The following is a 15,178-nucleotide window of genomic DNA, read 5'->3' as shown; positions in this document are numbered from 1 at the left end:
GCTTGCAGGCACAGCGTTCTTGCTGTGTAACTTCCGGAGGCCGAGCGCTCTGCCTAGCAATGCATCCTTAGTGACGTTTGCGGGCACAGCGTTCAGCAAGGGAGTTCTAACACTAAAACGCTTTCCCCTTTATAGTAATAACTTTATTGAAGTTTAGCCATATATTGCATTGTTGCTCAATATAAATGTTTTTTTGTATGTATAATAACTATTAATGGTTTGTTTACATTACACATTTATGACGGCCCACATCTGGGCCACGCCCCTTTTTTTACTGTTTGGTGCCAATTTCGGTGCATATAAACCACACACTGTTTACACCTTGTGTATGCCTGATCTGAGGAAGAGGGGTATCCCCTCAAAACGCCTCATCACTGTTTTTTGTTTTTATATGTAATAAAGACTACTGTGTTCATCTAAAACTGTAGTAGGCCTTTATCCTCACTGGAAACGAAGCTGGCAGCGCCTGGAATCCATAGGTCTTTTTTCCGTTTCTGTTCCTAGACATCCAGGGGTGGGCAGAGCAGGGGGTTTCCATGGCAACCCCCCCGTCTTCCACTGCCATTGGTCAGCATTCACTGACTAATGGCAGGGGATAGGAGGAAATCGCAGCACTGCAACCTCACTCCTATCCCTCAGGATGAACGGGGCTGTCACTGACAGCCCCGATCATCCCTATTTTCCAGGCGAGCGGGTCACCAGAGACCCGATCAGCCCAGAAATAGCAGAAAATCGCATGTCTGAATTGACATGCGATTTCCTGTGATCGCAGACATGGGGGGGTCTCAGGACCCCCCTTGGCGATGTGCCGGGATGTCTCCTGAATGATTTCAAAAGGCATCCCGGTCCGGTCCCCAACCGGCTAGCTGCGGGACCGTAATTCCCACGGGCATATCCATACGCCCTACGTCCTTAAGGACTCGGGATGCAGGGCATATGCAAGGGGTACTCCGGTGCAAAACATCTTATCCCCTATCAAAAGGATAGGGGATAAGATGTTAGATCGCGGGGATCCCCATGATCTCCGGTCCGGCAGCAGCAACTCCACGCTCCCGTGTTTGTGACGTCACACCATGCCCCCTCCATTCATGTCTATAGGAGGGGGCGTGACGGCTAGTATGTAGCCGTCACGCCTCCTCCCATAGACCTGAATGGATGGGGCACGATGGCTGTCGTCTCCAGTCATCCGGCACGGAGCAGAGTTCGGGTCCACACGATCTAACTTCTTATCCCCTATCCTTTTGATAGAGGATAACATATTTTGTGCCAGAGTACCTCTTTAAACTGTGCGGCTATTTTCTTTTTAGAAAGAGTCTTCCTCTTAGCAACCCTTTCAAATAAGCCATATTTGTTCAATCTTCTCATTCCTGTCAACTGTCCAGAATGTTTTCAAGTTCAAATTGTTTAGAAATTGCTTTATAATCCTTCCCTGATTTATCTGCAGCAGCAATTACTTTCCCAAGATAATTGCTGACGTCTTTCCTCATTGGCATTGGATAAATACTTGAATGCTCCAGATCTGCACTTATTTACCCTCTAACATACTTGCCCTCTTACATACTTACCCTCTTAATTCCTTCTAATGCTGTAAGGGCATGCGTACGTTTTTGCACAGTGCTTATGCATTTTGGGCTAGGTTTTGTTAAATAAATAAATAATGACAAAGTGTAATCTGTTTTATATATTAAGTGGAGGTCCTGACATCACAACCAGACTGCAGTTGTATGGGTGATCCAAACTACACATCCATAGGTTGAGGACCAGATTTCACAGCCAGACTGCTAATAAAGGTGGAGGTCCAGACTTCACAGCCAGACTGTTGTTATAGGCGATAGTCCAGAATACAAAGCCAGTCTTCTGGTATAGATGGAGATCAAGACTTCACTGCTAGACTGTTGATATAGGGCATGGTCCAGACAAAATCACCAGTCTGCTGTTACAGGGTTTGTTCAGACTTCCCAGTGAGGGTGCTGTTATAGGGGATAGTATAAACTGCACAGCCATACAGTTGTTATAGGGTCTGACTCATACTGAGCAGCCAGATGGCAGTTACAAGAGGCAGTCCAAACTACACTGCTGGACTGTTATCTAAGGTTGCTCTCCGGACTACCCAGCTGGAATGCTGTTTTAGTGTAGGGTCACACACAGCGCATGCTCAACTTGCAGCCTCGGGGTAGCCCTGTTTCTGCTCGTAGCTGCGGATTTCCCCCTGCAAATCTGCAGAAACACAGGGCTATCCGGCAGCAGCAGGGAGCTTACTCTAGTGACTGGCGTCAGCCCTCCGCAACGTGAAGTACGATGATGTTCGTGTGACCCTACCCTTAAGAAGCTTTACAGACTACATAGTCAGAGTGTTGTTATAGGTCAGGCCTGTACAACTTGGCAGTAGGTGGGAGCCTACATTAATATAGGCTACACTTCACAGGGCCACACATACATTTTAAGCAGGGTATTTAGTTCATGTAGTTAAACTGTAGGGCCAGTCCAGGTAAATGGTTTTGCAAATCCATAAGATTTGTAATTTACTTCCTGTAAAAAATTAATTTTTATGTCACTTCCATGGCCTTATAAATCTGGCCACTAGGGGTCTCCCTTCTGGTCCAGACTGCATTCCGTCTGTTCAAAAACACAGACTTTGGTCTCCTGCTGGACTGGCAGGAGACAAAACTCAGGAAGTGCTATCTGGCCATATAAAGCATTCACTCTGCCTGTGTATGAAACAGGGACAATCATTGCTCTTCACTGCCTATGGCCAGACCGCACTTCCTGGTCCAGTCCAGCTTTTTAGGAGACAGAGTGCAGCCTCGACTAGAAGGGAGACCCCTAATGGACAGATTTATAATGCCATGAAAGTTTTTTTTTATTTTTATGCAAAAAATAATTTTAATGACAGTGCCCATGTAACACTTATGGTTCAGTAGACAGGAACACTGGAGGTAGTAGATCCGCTGGACCTGTGTGGCAGATGACACGGGCCGTACCAGGAAGCGGAGTCTAAGGGGCCACTGGTTTTCACCAGAGCTCGCCGCAAAGGGGGATGGACTTGCTGCGGCAGGCGGCACCCATGTCGCTACTCCTGGCACGACTCAACCACACAGTCGGCTGAGGAGATTCGAGGTACAGATGGGAGACAGCAACTCGTCTGGATAGCAGAAGGTCAGGGCTGACAGCACAGGTGCGTAGTCAGGAACGAAACAGGAGGTCAGTAGGCAGACGGCACAGGAGCAAGGTTAGAAACATAGCAGGAGGTCAGTAACAAGGCAAGACAAAACACAGTAAAGCTTTCCCAATGGCACGAAGCAACAAATATCCGGCAGGGATGTGGGGGAGGAGCAAAAACTAATAGAGGAGACACAGGTGTTGCACATAATTTTGGAGTACTGGCCCTTTAAATCTTAAAGCTCCGGCACGTGTGCCCTAGGAGACGGGGAAATGCGTGCCAGACCTGAGAGGCAGAAGAGGAGGTAGCAGGCGACCGAGGTGAGAGACTGGCTGGGATTCGCATGCGGACGCGTCCCGCGATGTGATCCCCAGCCCTGCCGGCAGCAGGGGAGAGTAGGGAAATGCGCTCATGACCAGCACTGGTGGCCGGAGCGCAAACCGTAACAGTACCCCCCCCCCCTTTGGTCTCCCCCTCCTTTTGCAGTTCAGAAATTTCCTGAGAAGGTCACAGTCCAGAATATTCTCCTCTGGCTCCCAAGATTTTTCCTTAGGATCATAACCTTCCCAGTCAACCAAGAAGAATTGTTTACCTCTCACGATCTTGGTGGCAAGAACCTATTTGACCTTAAAGACATCAGAAGAGCCGGAGACTGGCATGGGGACAAGATTATTTTGTGAAAACTGGTTTATGACAAGGGCCTTGAGGAGAGAAACATGAAATGAATTAGGAATACGTAAAGTAGCAGGCAAACTGAGTTTGTAAGAGACAGGATTAATTTTTTACAAGACTTAGAAAGGACCAAGATAGCGCGGACCAAGCTTGTAGCAGGGTATCTTGAAGCGAATATATTTGGAGGAAAGCCAAACATTGTGACACCAGGATAGAAGGACGGAGGAGATCTTCTCCTCCTATTGGCTTGTGCTTTCATGCGTGATAAAGCTTGAGACAGAGACTGACGATTTTGTTGCCAAATGGAAGTGAAGTCCCACACAAGCTCATCAACAGCTGGCACACCGGAAGGAGATGGAAGAGGAGAACGGAGATGGAGATCATAAACAATAAAAAATGGAGAAGACCTTGTAGACTCGAATCCTTATGATTATATATGAGAATTCTGCCCAAGAGAGAAGGTCAACCGAATCGTCCTGGCAAACAAAAACAAAATGACAAAGATAAGTTTCAAGAATTTGATTAACCCTCTCCACCTGACCGTTGGACTGAGGGTGGTAGGCAGAGGAGAAGTCCAGATTGATGTCAAGACGGGTACAAAGAGCTCGCCAGAATTTAGAAATAAACTGAACTCTGCGATCCAAAACAATATGCTGTGGAAGACCATGTAGACGAAAGATATGAACAAAGAAATACTTCGCCAGCTGTGGAACAGATGGGAGGCCAGGAAGAGGGATGAAATGTGGCATTTTGGAAAACCAATCGACTACAACCCAAATGATCGTGTTATTATTGGAAAGAGGCAGATCGGTGATAAAATCCATAGCGATGTTGGACCAGGGAGTCTCTGGAATGGGCAAAAGCTGCAAGAGTTCAGCTGGTTTCTGCCGAGGAGTTTTGTCACCTGCACAAGTATCACAGATGTGGCTCCAGGAGTGCCGAGAAATTAGGAGTATAGTCTTGTGTACAACAGGATGACCTGCCAACAGAGAAGAATGACTCCACTTCAGTACCTTGTGTCTCAGTCTGGCGGGTACAAAGGATTTTCCAGGAGGAACTTGCTGAATAACTGCAGGAGTGACAGAAATCAAGCGATCAGGAGGAATAATATGTCTTGGCGTAGAGTCCAAACCTATGACATCAGAGGACCTGGAAAGAGCATCAGCTCTGACGTTCTTGTTAGCTGGACAGAAGTGAATGTAGAAATTGAATCTAGAAAAGAACAAAGACCACTGTGCCTGACGAGGATTCAATCGCTTAGCAGACTGAAGATACAGATGATTGTTACGATCTGTGTAGATGCTGACCGGATGAGAAGACCCTTCCAATAAATGTTGCCATTCCTCCAAGGGAAGCTTAATAGCGAGGAGTTCTCGATCTCCAATGGAGTAGTTCCTTTCAGCAGTAGTTCCTTTCTGGGTAAGAACAGCATCGACTCCAACAGAAGAGTTATCAACCTCCAAAGTGAAGGGCTTCTCCAGATCAGGTCTTGAAAGCAGGGAAGCAGAGGAAAATGCAGATTTTAATTGGGAGAAAGCCTATTTGGCCTCAGGAGGCCATATCTTGGGATTAGAGCCCTTTTTGGTGAGAGCCACAATCGTAGCAACCAAGGAAGAGAAATGTAGCATAAACTGACAGTAATAGTTTGCGAATCCCAGAAAGCGTTGAATAGCCCGTAGGCCAGAAAGACGAGGCCAATTCAATACCACAGACAGTTTATCTGGATCCATCTGTAGGCCTTGATGAGAAACAATGTAGCCGAGAAACGGGAGACTAGAGTTCTCAAATAGGCATTTCTCCAGTTTGGCATAGAGATGATTCTTCCGAAGGCGTTGAAGAACCTGACGAACATCAGTACGATGCTCCTCTAAGTTGACAGAGAAGATCAAGATGTCATCTAGGTACACAACAACACAGGTGTAGAGAAGGTCCTGGAAGATATCATTGACAAATTCTTGGAAAACGGCAGGAACGTTGCAGAGACGAAAAGGCATCATAGGATACTCAAAATGACAATCAAGAGTATTGAAGGCCGTTTCCCATTCATCTCCCTCATGGATACCAATAAGGTTATATGCACCCCGTAGGTCCAACTTGGTGAAGACCCTGGCTCCTTGGAGACGGTCAAAAAGTTTGGAGATAAGAGGAAGTGGATAATCTTGTCAAGTCCCCTGTAGTCAATACAAGGTGGTGAGAACATCCTTCTTCCCCACAAAGAAGAATCCTGCTCCGGCAGGACTTACGGATAAAACCCTTTTTGGAGGTTCTCCTGGATATACTTTGCCATGGCTTGGGTCTCAGGAACCGATAATGGGTAAATTTTTCCACGAGGAGGTGTGGTACCCGGCAGTAGATCAATGCCTAAGGACGATGTGGAGGCCTGCTTCATGCAGAATACGTCCGAAAAATCTTGGTAAGGTAGAGGTAGACCAGGTAAAGGAGGAGGACGAGCAACAACTTTAGGCTGAACTGGCCTGAGACAAAGATTTTGACAGTGCTGTCCCTAGCGAATAATTTCACTAGTTCTCCAATCAAGCTGCGGAAAATGACGTTGAAGCCAAGGTAGACCAAGAAGAAGCTCAGAGGTACTTTGAGAAAGCACATAGAACTCAATCTTTTCTTTATGCAAAACTCCCACTTTTATGATGAGAGGCTTAGTACGGAAAAGCACTTTACAGTCCAGATTTTGTCCATTAACAGTAGAGATGAACAAAAGCTTGGCAGGCCGAGTAACAGGAAGATGATATTTATGGACCAAAGAGGGATCATTGAAATCAAATGCAATAGCGCTGAAAGAAAACTTGACAGAAGCACAGACTTGTAGAGGGATGGTCAAGCAAGGAGAGGTAGTATTCACATCTAGGGACACCTCTCCCATGTGCCCGAGGTGCAAGCGTTTCCCGGATACTGTGGACAAACTGAACAGTCTTTGAGGAAGTGTTTCAGGCTAGCACAATACAAGCGCAAATTCTTACTGCATCGTCTTGACCTCTTCTGTTGCGTAAGGCGAGAATGATCCACTTGCATAGCCTCTTTGGCTATGGACATTGGAACACAGGTGCCAGGCGAGGATATCTCTGTGTTTGGGCAGGTTCCCTCTCTAAGCATAGTTTTTCCTGCCTCTCAGCAAAACGCACATCAATACGTGTGGCCAAGTGGATAAGTTCAGTCAAAGAAGACGGAGGATCACGGGCATCTTTATTCCTGCTTGACAGTCCTTTTTTGAATGTGGCACACAAGGCCTCATCATTCCATGCTAGTTCTGAGGCTAGTGTGCGGAATTGTAGCGTGTAGTCACCAACGGAAGAATTCCCTTGACAGATGTTCAGCAAAGCCGTCTCAGCTGAAGAGGCACGTGCGGGTTCCTCAAAGACACTGTGGAATTCTGCCAGAAAAGCCGCCAAGTTGGAAGATACCAGATCACCGAGGTCCCAAAGGGGTGTAGCCCAGGCCAGGGCTTTTCCGGACAGTAGGCTAATGACAAAGGCCACCTTAGCACGTTCCTTCTGAAACTGTTCTGTTCAAATGCATGGAGCACTGTGTAACGAAGCCTCTGCATAACTTGGAATCACCATCATACTTAGAGGGTAAAGGTAGACGTAGCTGTGAACCAGAGGACACTGCAGGCACTGGTGGAGAGAGTGGTGCTGTTGGGGGTGCTGCTGCTGTTATTGCTACATGGCCAATAGCTGTTGCATCATAGCAGATAGCTGAGTGAGTTGCTGCGCCTGTCGGGCCAACTGCAGCGACTGACGTACCACAACGGAGGGAAGATCTGCAACTTCGGGCAGGGGTACCTCAGCGGGATGTATGGCCGGATCTTACTGTAACACTCACGTTTCAGTAGACAGGAACACTGGAGGTTCTAGATCCGCTGGACCTGTGTGGCAGATGACACGGGCTGTACCAGGGAGCGGAGTCTAAGGTGCCGCTGGTTTTCACCAGAGCCCGCCGCAAAGCAGGATGGAATTGCTGCGGCAGGCGGCATCCAGATCACTACCCCTGGCACGACTCTACCACACAGGTGGCTGAGGAGATTCAAGGTACAGATGGGAAGCAGCAACTTGTAGTCTAGATAGCAGATGGTCAGGGCTGGCAGCACAGGTGGGTAGTCAGGAACGAAGCAGGATCTCAGTAGGCATGCGGCACAGGAGCAAGGTCAGGAACATAGCAGGAGGTCAGTAACAAGGCAAGACAAAACACAGTAAAGCTTTCTCAATGGCACAAGGCAACAAAGATCCGGCAGGGATGTGGGGGAGGAGCAGAAACTTATAGAAGGACACAGGTGTTGCACATAATTATGGGTGTAGTGGCCCTTTAAATCTTAAAGTTCTGGCGCACGTGTGCCCTAGGAGATGGGGACACGTGTGCCGGACTTGAGAGGCAGAAGAGGACGCAGCAGTGGACCGAGGTGAGTGACGGGCTTGGATTCGCATTCCGCGATGCGAACCACAGAACCTCCAGCAGCAGGGGAGAGCAGGGAAATGCGCTCACAGCCAACACTGGCAGCCGGAGTGCAAACCGTAACAGCCCATTTAAGCAAACTTGCCTCCTTGTAACTAAGACAACAAGCAGTCAACAAGGAGAAGAAAGGAGCAGAAATATCGGGAGAAGGAGGGAACATTGGTAAATATTTACCTTGATGTTCCCATAAGAGTTTAGCTATGTTAGTTCAGATGGGAATGTACCTTTAACCTATTTTGCAAACTGTTTTGCTAAACAGTACAAGTTGCAGGTTTTCTTATCATTAATGGGATTCTTGTCAGCAGTCAATTTATTGTACTCAGGAGTACAGTACCTTCCAAGTGTTTATTAGTTAGAGTTGATCATTATTTGTTATGCACAAGTTCATAATGTTTATAAAGTTTGTTGACATGTATACAGCTCTCCTAAATATGGCGAAAAAAACTGAAAAAGCATCATCTTGCAGAACGCGGCACTCACTGATCACACTACTGTATCACTGCACTCACTGACTGCACTACGCTATGGCTGTACTCACTGATTTCTCTGCTGTATCGCGGCACTCACTGACCACACTACTGTATGCTGCACTCTCTGTTTGCACTGCTCTATGACTCTGTGTGGCTGCAATCACTGACCACACTGCTGTATAACTTCTGTATAACACTGATTGCAATGCTGTATGGCTGCATTCACTAACTTCACTTCTGTATAGCTGCACTCACTGACTGCACTATTTTATGACTGCACTTACTGGCTCTACTGCTGTGTGGGCCACAAACAGCAAACATGTCTTCTTTATGATTAAGTACCCTGACCGTGCTGTCTGTGTGCAAGTCGGTCTGACAATGTTAGAGTTGTTAAACTATCATGGCCTGCTCATATGGCTTCAGTTATGTGACCAGTGGTAGGCCCTTATTTGACATCAAGGACAGGGATAGCTGATGTCAGCTGTGTGTGAAGCCAGTGCAGGAATAGGCTGCAGCAACATGATCCTGTTTGCCTCAGTGTCAAGTAAGGTCCTACTGTAGTCACTAGACTAGGACCTTTCTTGACATCACAGCAAAATGACCTGGCAGGCAGGCTGTCCTGTTATGGGTGGAAGTCCTGACTATACTACCAGACTGCTTGCAGAATACTCTTTAAGAAGCAAAACTTGTTCTATTTTTAGTTTTACCAGCTATTTGTTAAAAGTAATTTTCAAAGTAAACTTAAAGTTTTAGTTAGAAGGAATCTCACTGATTTTGTGGCTTAAAGTGTTGCTGACATTAAATAGAGCTAAAACATTAATTTATTAAATTCCTTAAAACTCCCATAATTATCAAAAACAAAACAAATACAGAAAAAATAGGAAAAATTTATATAGGTTCTCCTATGATAAGCACCTGTATATCCCCATGTGTTTCCCCATGTACCCTGTGATATACAGTGGTTCATCAGGGATCACAAAAACAGTGTGTGTGGGGGGGGGATATATATATATATATATATATATATATATATATATATATACAAATGCACATGGAATGGGGAATGATGTGACAAGATGGTAAAAAGATTATTACGCGCAACGCTGACACAAATACACTGTATGCATGCGACAATACAGACTTAGAGTAGCGAAGATATGCACATAACATCAAGCCATCAATAAATCACACAGAAGCAGGCAAATAGCTGAACAAGGTGCTGATCCACGCCGCATCTGTGTGTGGATTGTCAGCCGCGGAACTGGTTATCATCTCGTGAAATGCTGGACTGGGGATTAGTATTCCACTAGTGACAGCTTATGGTGGACTCACTGTATCTGCCCTGTATCTAAATTTATGCACCATCTAGGTGGCATTGTGAACTGTCCTTGGTCATCTAGCCTTTGAATACTGTGAGTTATCATATCAGCACTGTTCTGGACTATCTGCTTGTGGTATTGAGGGAAATTGGTTGCATCAGGTTCCCTTTAGCATACAGAGGGATTTTGCCAATTTGATCCATATGATGGTGCTCATCTATCAGTGAATCACCTTTGTTGATATCTTTTTCTGATATCTTGTTCTGGAGCATATCATTGTCTGGAGGACTGGCAACCTTAAAGATGCAACAAGCACCTTGTTCAGCTATTTGTCTGCTTCTGTGTGATTTATTGAAGGCTTGATGTCATGTGCATATCTTCGCTACTCTAAGTCTGTATTGTCGCATGCATACAGTGTATTTGTGTCAGCGTTGCGTGTAATAATCTTTTTACCATCTTGTCACATCATTCCCCATTCCATGTGCATTTGTATATATATATATATATATATATATATATATATATATATATATATGTATATATATTTTTTTTTCCCACTGTTTTTATATATATGTATATATTTCCACTGTTTTTGTGATCCCCTGATGAACCGCTGTATATCATAGGATACACGGGGAAATGTGTCGGGATATACAGGTGTTCATCATAGGAGAACCTAAATACATTTTTCCTATTTTTTCTGTATTTGTTTGGTTTTTGATAATCATGGGAGTTTTAACGAATTTAATAAATTAATGTTTTAGTTCTGTGTGATTTTAGTATTTTTGGTAAATTAGCTAAATTGACACAGGTGTGTCTAATTGTCAGTGATAACACTATCACTGACAATTAGACACAATTACTGTCATTAAAAACAACTTTTGACATGCTGCTCAGACATGTCAAAAGTTGTTGATCGCACAGGTTTTAACTACTATGAGAGAAAAGGTCAGATCGGCTGGCTGGGTTCTGTGCAATTCTGCCTGCTTCCGTGGGTTATAACTTATGATTGCAGTGTGTCTCAGAAGTAAGATCCTATGGGATCAAAAACTTTTGACATGTCTGAGCAACATGTTAAAAGTTATTTTTAACAACAGTAACCCTTTAAATTCCCCATTTATCATATATGTCATTTATCTAATCATTTCTTGCCATGTTTTAGATTACATAAACGTTCGGTTATCATTCACCTCTCCATTCTTATTTTCTAGTTTTCTCTATTCCTATTATAAGTCTTGACTTAAAATATGTAAAGTATGTGTTATTTAATCCTGCAATGTTACTAATAACATTAATACTAGGCTATTGTGATGTATTTTTGTTTTTATAACATCTTCTACTTTTATTGTCCATTCTCAGCTCTTGTCCATTAATTTCCCCATTGACCATCCATCTGACTTATTTGAATCAGTTTCCTCATGTTATTATTATGGCTTCATTTCCATTCATCATCCATGATGTGTGTATTTTTACATTAGTTTCAAGAGGAAGTATTTCAACCTTTTTTTGTAGCCATAAAAAAAATATCTAATGTTTTTGTAAATGAAGGTGCCCCATCACTTCAATTCACAATTTCTCCATAATAATCAGACGGATTAGTGGAATTCCCATAACGGAGGTTTCATAGACTTGCATGGGACCTCCAGCATTCAAGGAATCCATCTGATTACAGGAATCTTAGGCGACAAGTTTGCCAGCAAAGTTTGAATGTATCCTGCTGCTAAAGCGACACTTTAAACATATTTCCAATGTGCAAGCATTTCTGTTTGAGATTTATATACTTACTAATCTCCCATGTGCCTTCTTTGTTTGCCCTGTTGCCCTTAGTTACGACTGTGTTAGGGCATTCATTGAGATGGACAAGCATTCTCAGTTCAACTGCATATTATTCGTTAGTCTGTACTGTATATGCAAGAAAGGGGGGGGGGGGGAGACAAGGAAGTGATCAGATCCATGGGGGAGAAGAACAGTAAAGGGATGTAGGTCATTTTACCTAAAGCCGGCACTTGTGGTACCCTTTACATATATGTTTTGGGTACAAATCTGATTTTATCATCTTTTGTACATGCACCAAATTTTAGTCAGTTAAGTGATGACATTTTTCAAATAGAAAAAGCAAAACAAGATATGTGATACTTCCACTTTAAACTGTGGGATTTGATCCATTAATTTAATTGTGCTCCTAATCATATACTTTAATTTACATAAATTGAATTGCCATATTATGTTGTATAATTTTGTTTTGTTCAAGTTCTTATTTCTGCATTTAATTAACTGATGATTCAGTTTCCACTTTTGTATTACATTTTTTCACCTGTCCACAATCTTTAACTTCATATTTGCCCATATGTTTAAGCCATGCTTTCTTTATGATCTTGGTGTTCACATTTTTTTTAACCTTGTTTGAATATTGTATATAGTATTTTTGTAGGTATGTTAGTTTACACCTATTATTGTAATTTCTTTCCTGCTGGTTTATTGTTTAAAGGGGCACTAAAGTAAACCAAATCAAAAATACAGTGCTTGTCTTAAAGGGTGTCCACTTTACCTCCCCTCATCTGTCCAGTGCTACTGCATGTGAAGCAAATTATTAGTGAAAATGTATGGTTAAGTTGTTCTGTCTGGTAAGTGGTAGTTTATTGTTGAAAACAAACCTTCCCCCTGTTCTGTCTGCAGTGGAGAAATATCAAGTTATCATAACCCTTTAGCAAAGTCCCTTCTCTCTTGCAGACTGACAAATCCGATTTCTGTTTGTTAATTATTTAGTTACCTGTTAGTTATTTAGTGCTCCGTTAATTAGTTTGTATATTTCCCTTCACTATTCATTGTCCTATTTTCTTCTACATACATTTTATATCATATCCCACTGTTTTACACTCAAGCATTGTTTTGTTTTGTTTTTATACTCCCTCCTTTTTGTGTTTTTATTTGCATTCTGCCAATAAGAATGATTCCTTATCTTTAACATCTTAATGAAGTTTACATATGATTTTTATCTTCATAGCCTTCGCCTTATCTGGTAGCCATATCAAACTTTTTGTTTACTTACCTATCTCTGTTTTTGTTTCCTATGATTTCCCAATTTTGTATTACATAACTGGTGATATATCTTTTAGTACATTACACAATGCATGAATTTTAGCTATTTAGTTTTCTCTTTGTGTTTTTTCTTACCTTTAAGGCTGCTTTCACACTATGAAATGTATTCGTATTATAGATCCGTTTAATGTTCCTAAAAAAAAAATGAAAATCGTCCGTTAAACGGCCATTGCAAAATCCCATACCGCCGTTAGAAAATCCCATTATAGTCTATGGGATTTTTACATTATCCGTTTTAACCCGTTATAGCCCGTTATTAATAACGGACGTTATTTTGTGACAGATGAATGAACGGAAGAAATAGTGCATGCACTATTTCTCCCATTACTATCTTCCGTCATAAAATAAAGTCTGTTATCAATAACGGGCTAAAACGGGTTAAAACGGATAATGTAAAAATCCCATAGGTTATAATGGGATTTTCTAATGGCTGTATGGGATTTTGTAACAGCCGTTTAACGGCCGATTTTCAGTTTTTTTTTACAAATGAACATTGAACGGATCTTTAAAACGGATACATTTTGTTCCATGTATGAACATCTGGAATTAAAACTCTTCTGTATGTTCTTTTTGCAGTTCTTTTTGGATCCCCATGCTATTATCTTTAATTGTTTTTTTTCTTTAGTTTGTTTTGTCTCTTGAAATAAGTGCCCCCTTAATTAAATTAAGCTTCCTCTGCTTGGCTACCCAGTTCTCATTGTTACCTCTACCTGTTGTTTCTCTTTTATATTCGTTTAATACCTCATTCATTTTTTTCTTTTGTTTACTTCCATTTATTGATCACCTAGACTCTGCTTCACTCTCCTTATCCAAGTCTTGCCTCACAACCCCCCCCCCCCCTTCCCCTCACCCCAAAGTGTATGGTACCTTTTTCTTAGGTTTGAAAAAGTTTCAACTGTAACTTACATTCTCCCATTGATTTCAAGTATTTTGATTCCATAAAACCCTTGGTGGGGATAATTTTTCTGTTTTTGGCGGGTTCTGTTCAAACTATTTATTTATATAATTGTGGGAAATGTAAGATGGACGTATGTCATGTCCTTCAGATTACCACTCAGCATCTCTCACATTATGTGAAATATAGAGCTGCTCAGTGTTAGATCTAGTACCTTGTAGCCCCCATAACCCAGTTTCATTAGTTATTTGCTCTACATGAGATGGGAGGAGACTGCATGGGGCAGGGACTCACTAGGGTCACCTGGTACATGAAAGTTCTATTCCTTTCTCTGAGTAATTTGAGGGAGAGCACAGCCACTTGGGCTTGCATGACCGCCCCCCCCCCCCTCCCCCCCCAAGGGTGGAACCTCCTGTTATTTTGGAGTCTTTTATTCATTTTACAGTAAAACGGATTTCCAAGGAGTGTGTCCGAAAACCCAACAAGAAAATATGTAGGAAAGGAGGTATGTAATCCCAAGGTGTGTGGCAAAAGCAAACACCCACCAGAAAAGTTAGAGGGGTGCAATATCAACCCTTGACTTAAGAGAGCTGTTTTATTTGTTGGTGATGCTCATGAAAAACATTATTGTAAGAGTTACACTTAACTGAAAAATAGAAAGAAAAAAGCTGATCAAATTATTTTGAGGAGACAAAAAGTCTACACAAATGAACTAGTATTCAAATATTAACATTTCTATCACAGCGATATTTACATCACGATAAACCTTAGCTGAAGGAACATAGGGACAACAAACTGTGAAAATATACAAATTTTTTAAGCAAAAACCTAAATATAACAGCAATCAAATCACTAGTAGCTTTGAATTCACACAGAAAAATAAAAGAAAAGATACAACAAATTATTTTGTCAACATTCTACCAACCATATGGATGGATTTATTGACTTCCCAGTGTAATGGATTACACTAGAGTTTTCTATTACTGTAACATTGACTAGCTGTAGGATATGCTCTCCCTTTGCCCTCAACTTTTATGACAAAAATGAAAGAAAAATTAGTGCAACTGTCACCTAGAATAGGCTTGTAAAGCAGCACAAA

At 42.5% G+C, this 15,178-nt stretch overlaps 1 protein-coding gene across 7 annotated transcripts in view; it reads left to right on the top strand.

The window, feature by feature from the left end:
* Positions 1–15,178, top strand: part of NLGN3 (neuroligin 3) — a 328,235-nt gene that overhangs the window by 229,155 nt on the left and 83,902 nt on the right. For 5 of the 7 annotated variants that reach the window (XM_056540337.1, XM_056540335.1, XM_056540339.1 and 2 more), the window contains one exon: positions 14,525–14,584. The exons of the other annotated variants lie outside the window; for them this stretch is intronic. In XM_056540337.1, the coding sequence (XP_056396312.1) occupies positions 14,525–14,584 (60 nt within the window). The remainder of the gene's footprint in view (positions 1–14,524; positions 14,585–15,178) is intronic. 7 annotated transcript variants of the gene reach the window in all.

This window comes from Hyla sarda, chromosome 9 (genome assembly GCF_029499605.1).
Source record: "Hyla sarda isolate aHylSar1 chromosome 9, aHylSar1.hap1, whole genome shotgun sequence".
Lineage (NCBI taxonomy): Eukaryota > Metazoa > Chordata > Amphibia > Anura > Hylidae > Hyla > Hyla sarda.
This window is presented reverse-complemented; position numbering and strand designations above follow the sequence as displayed.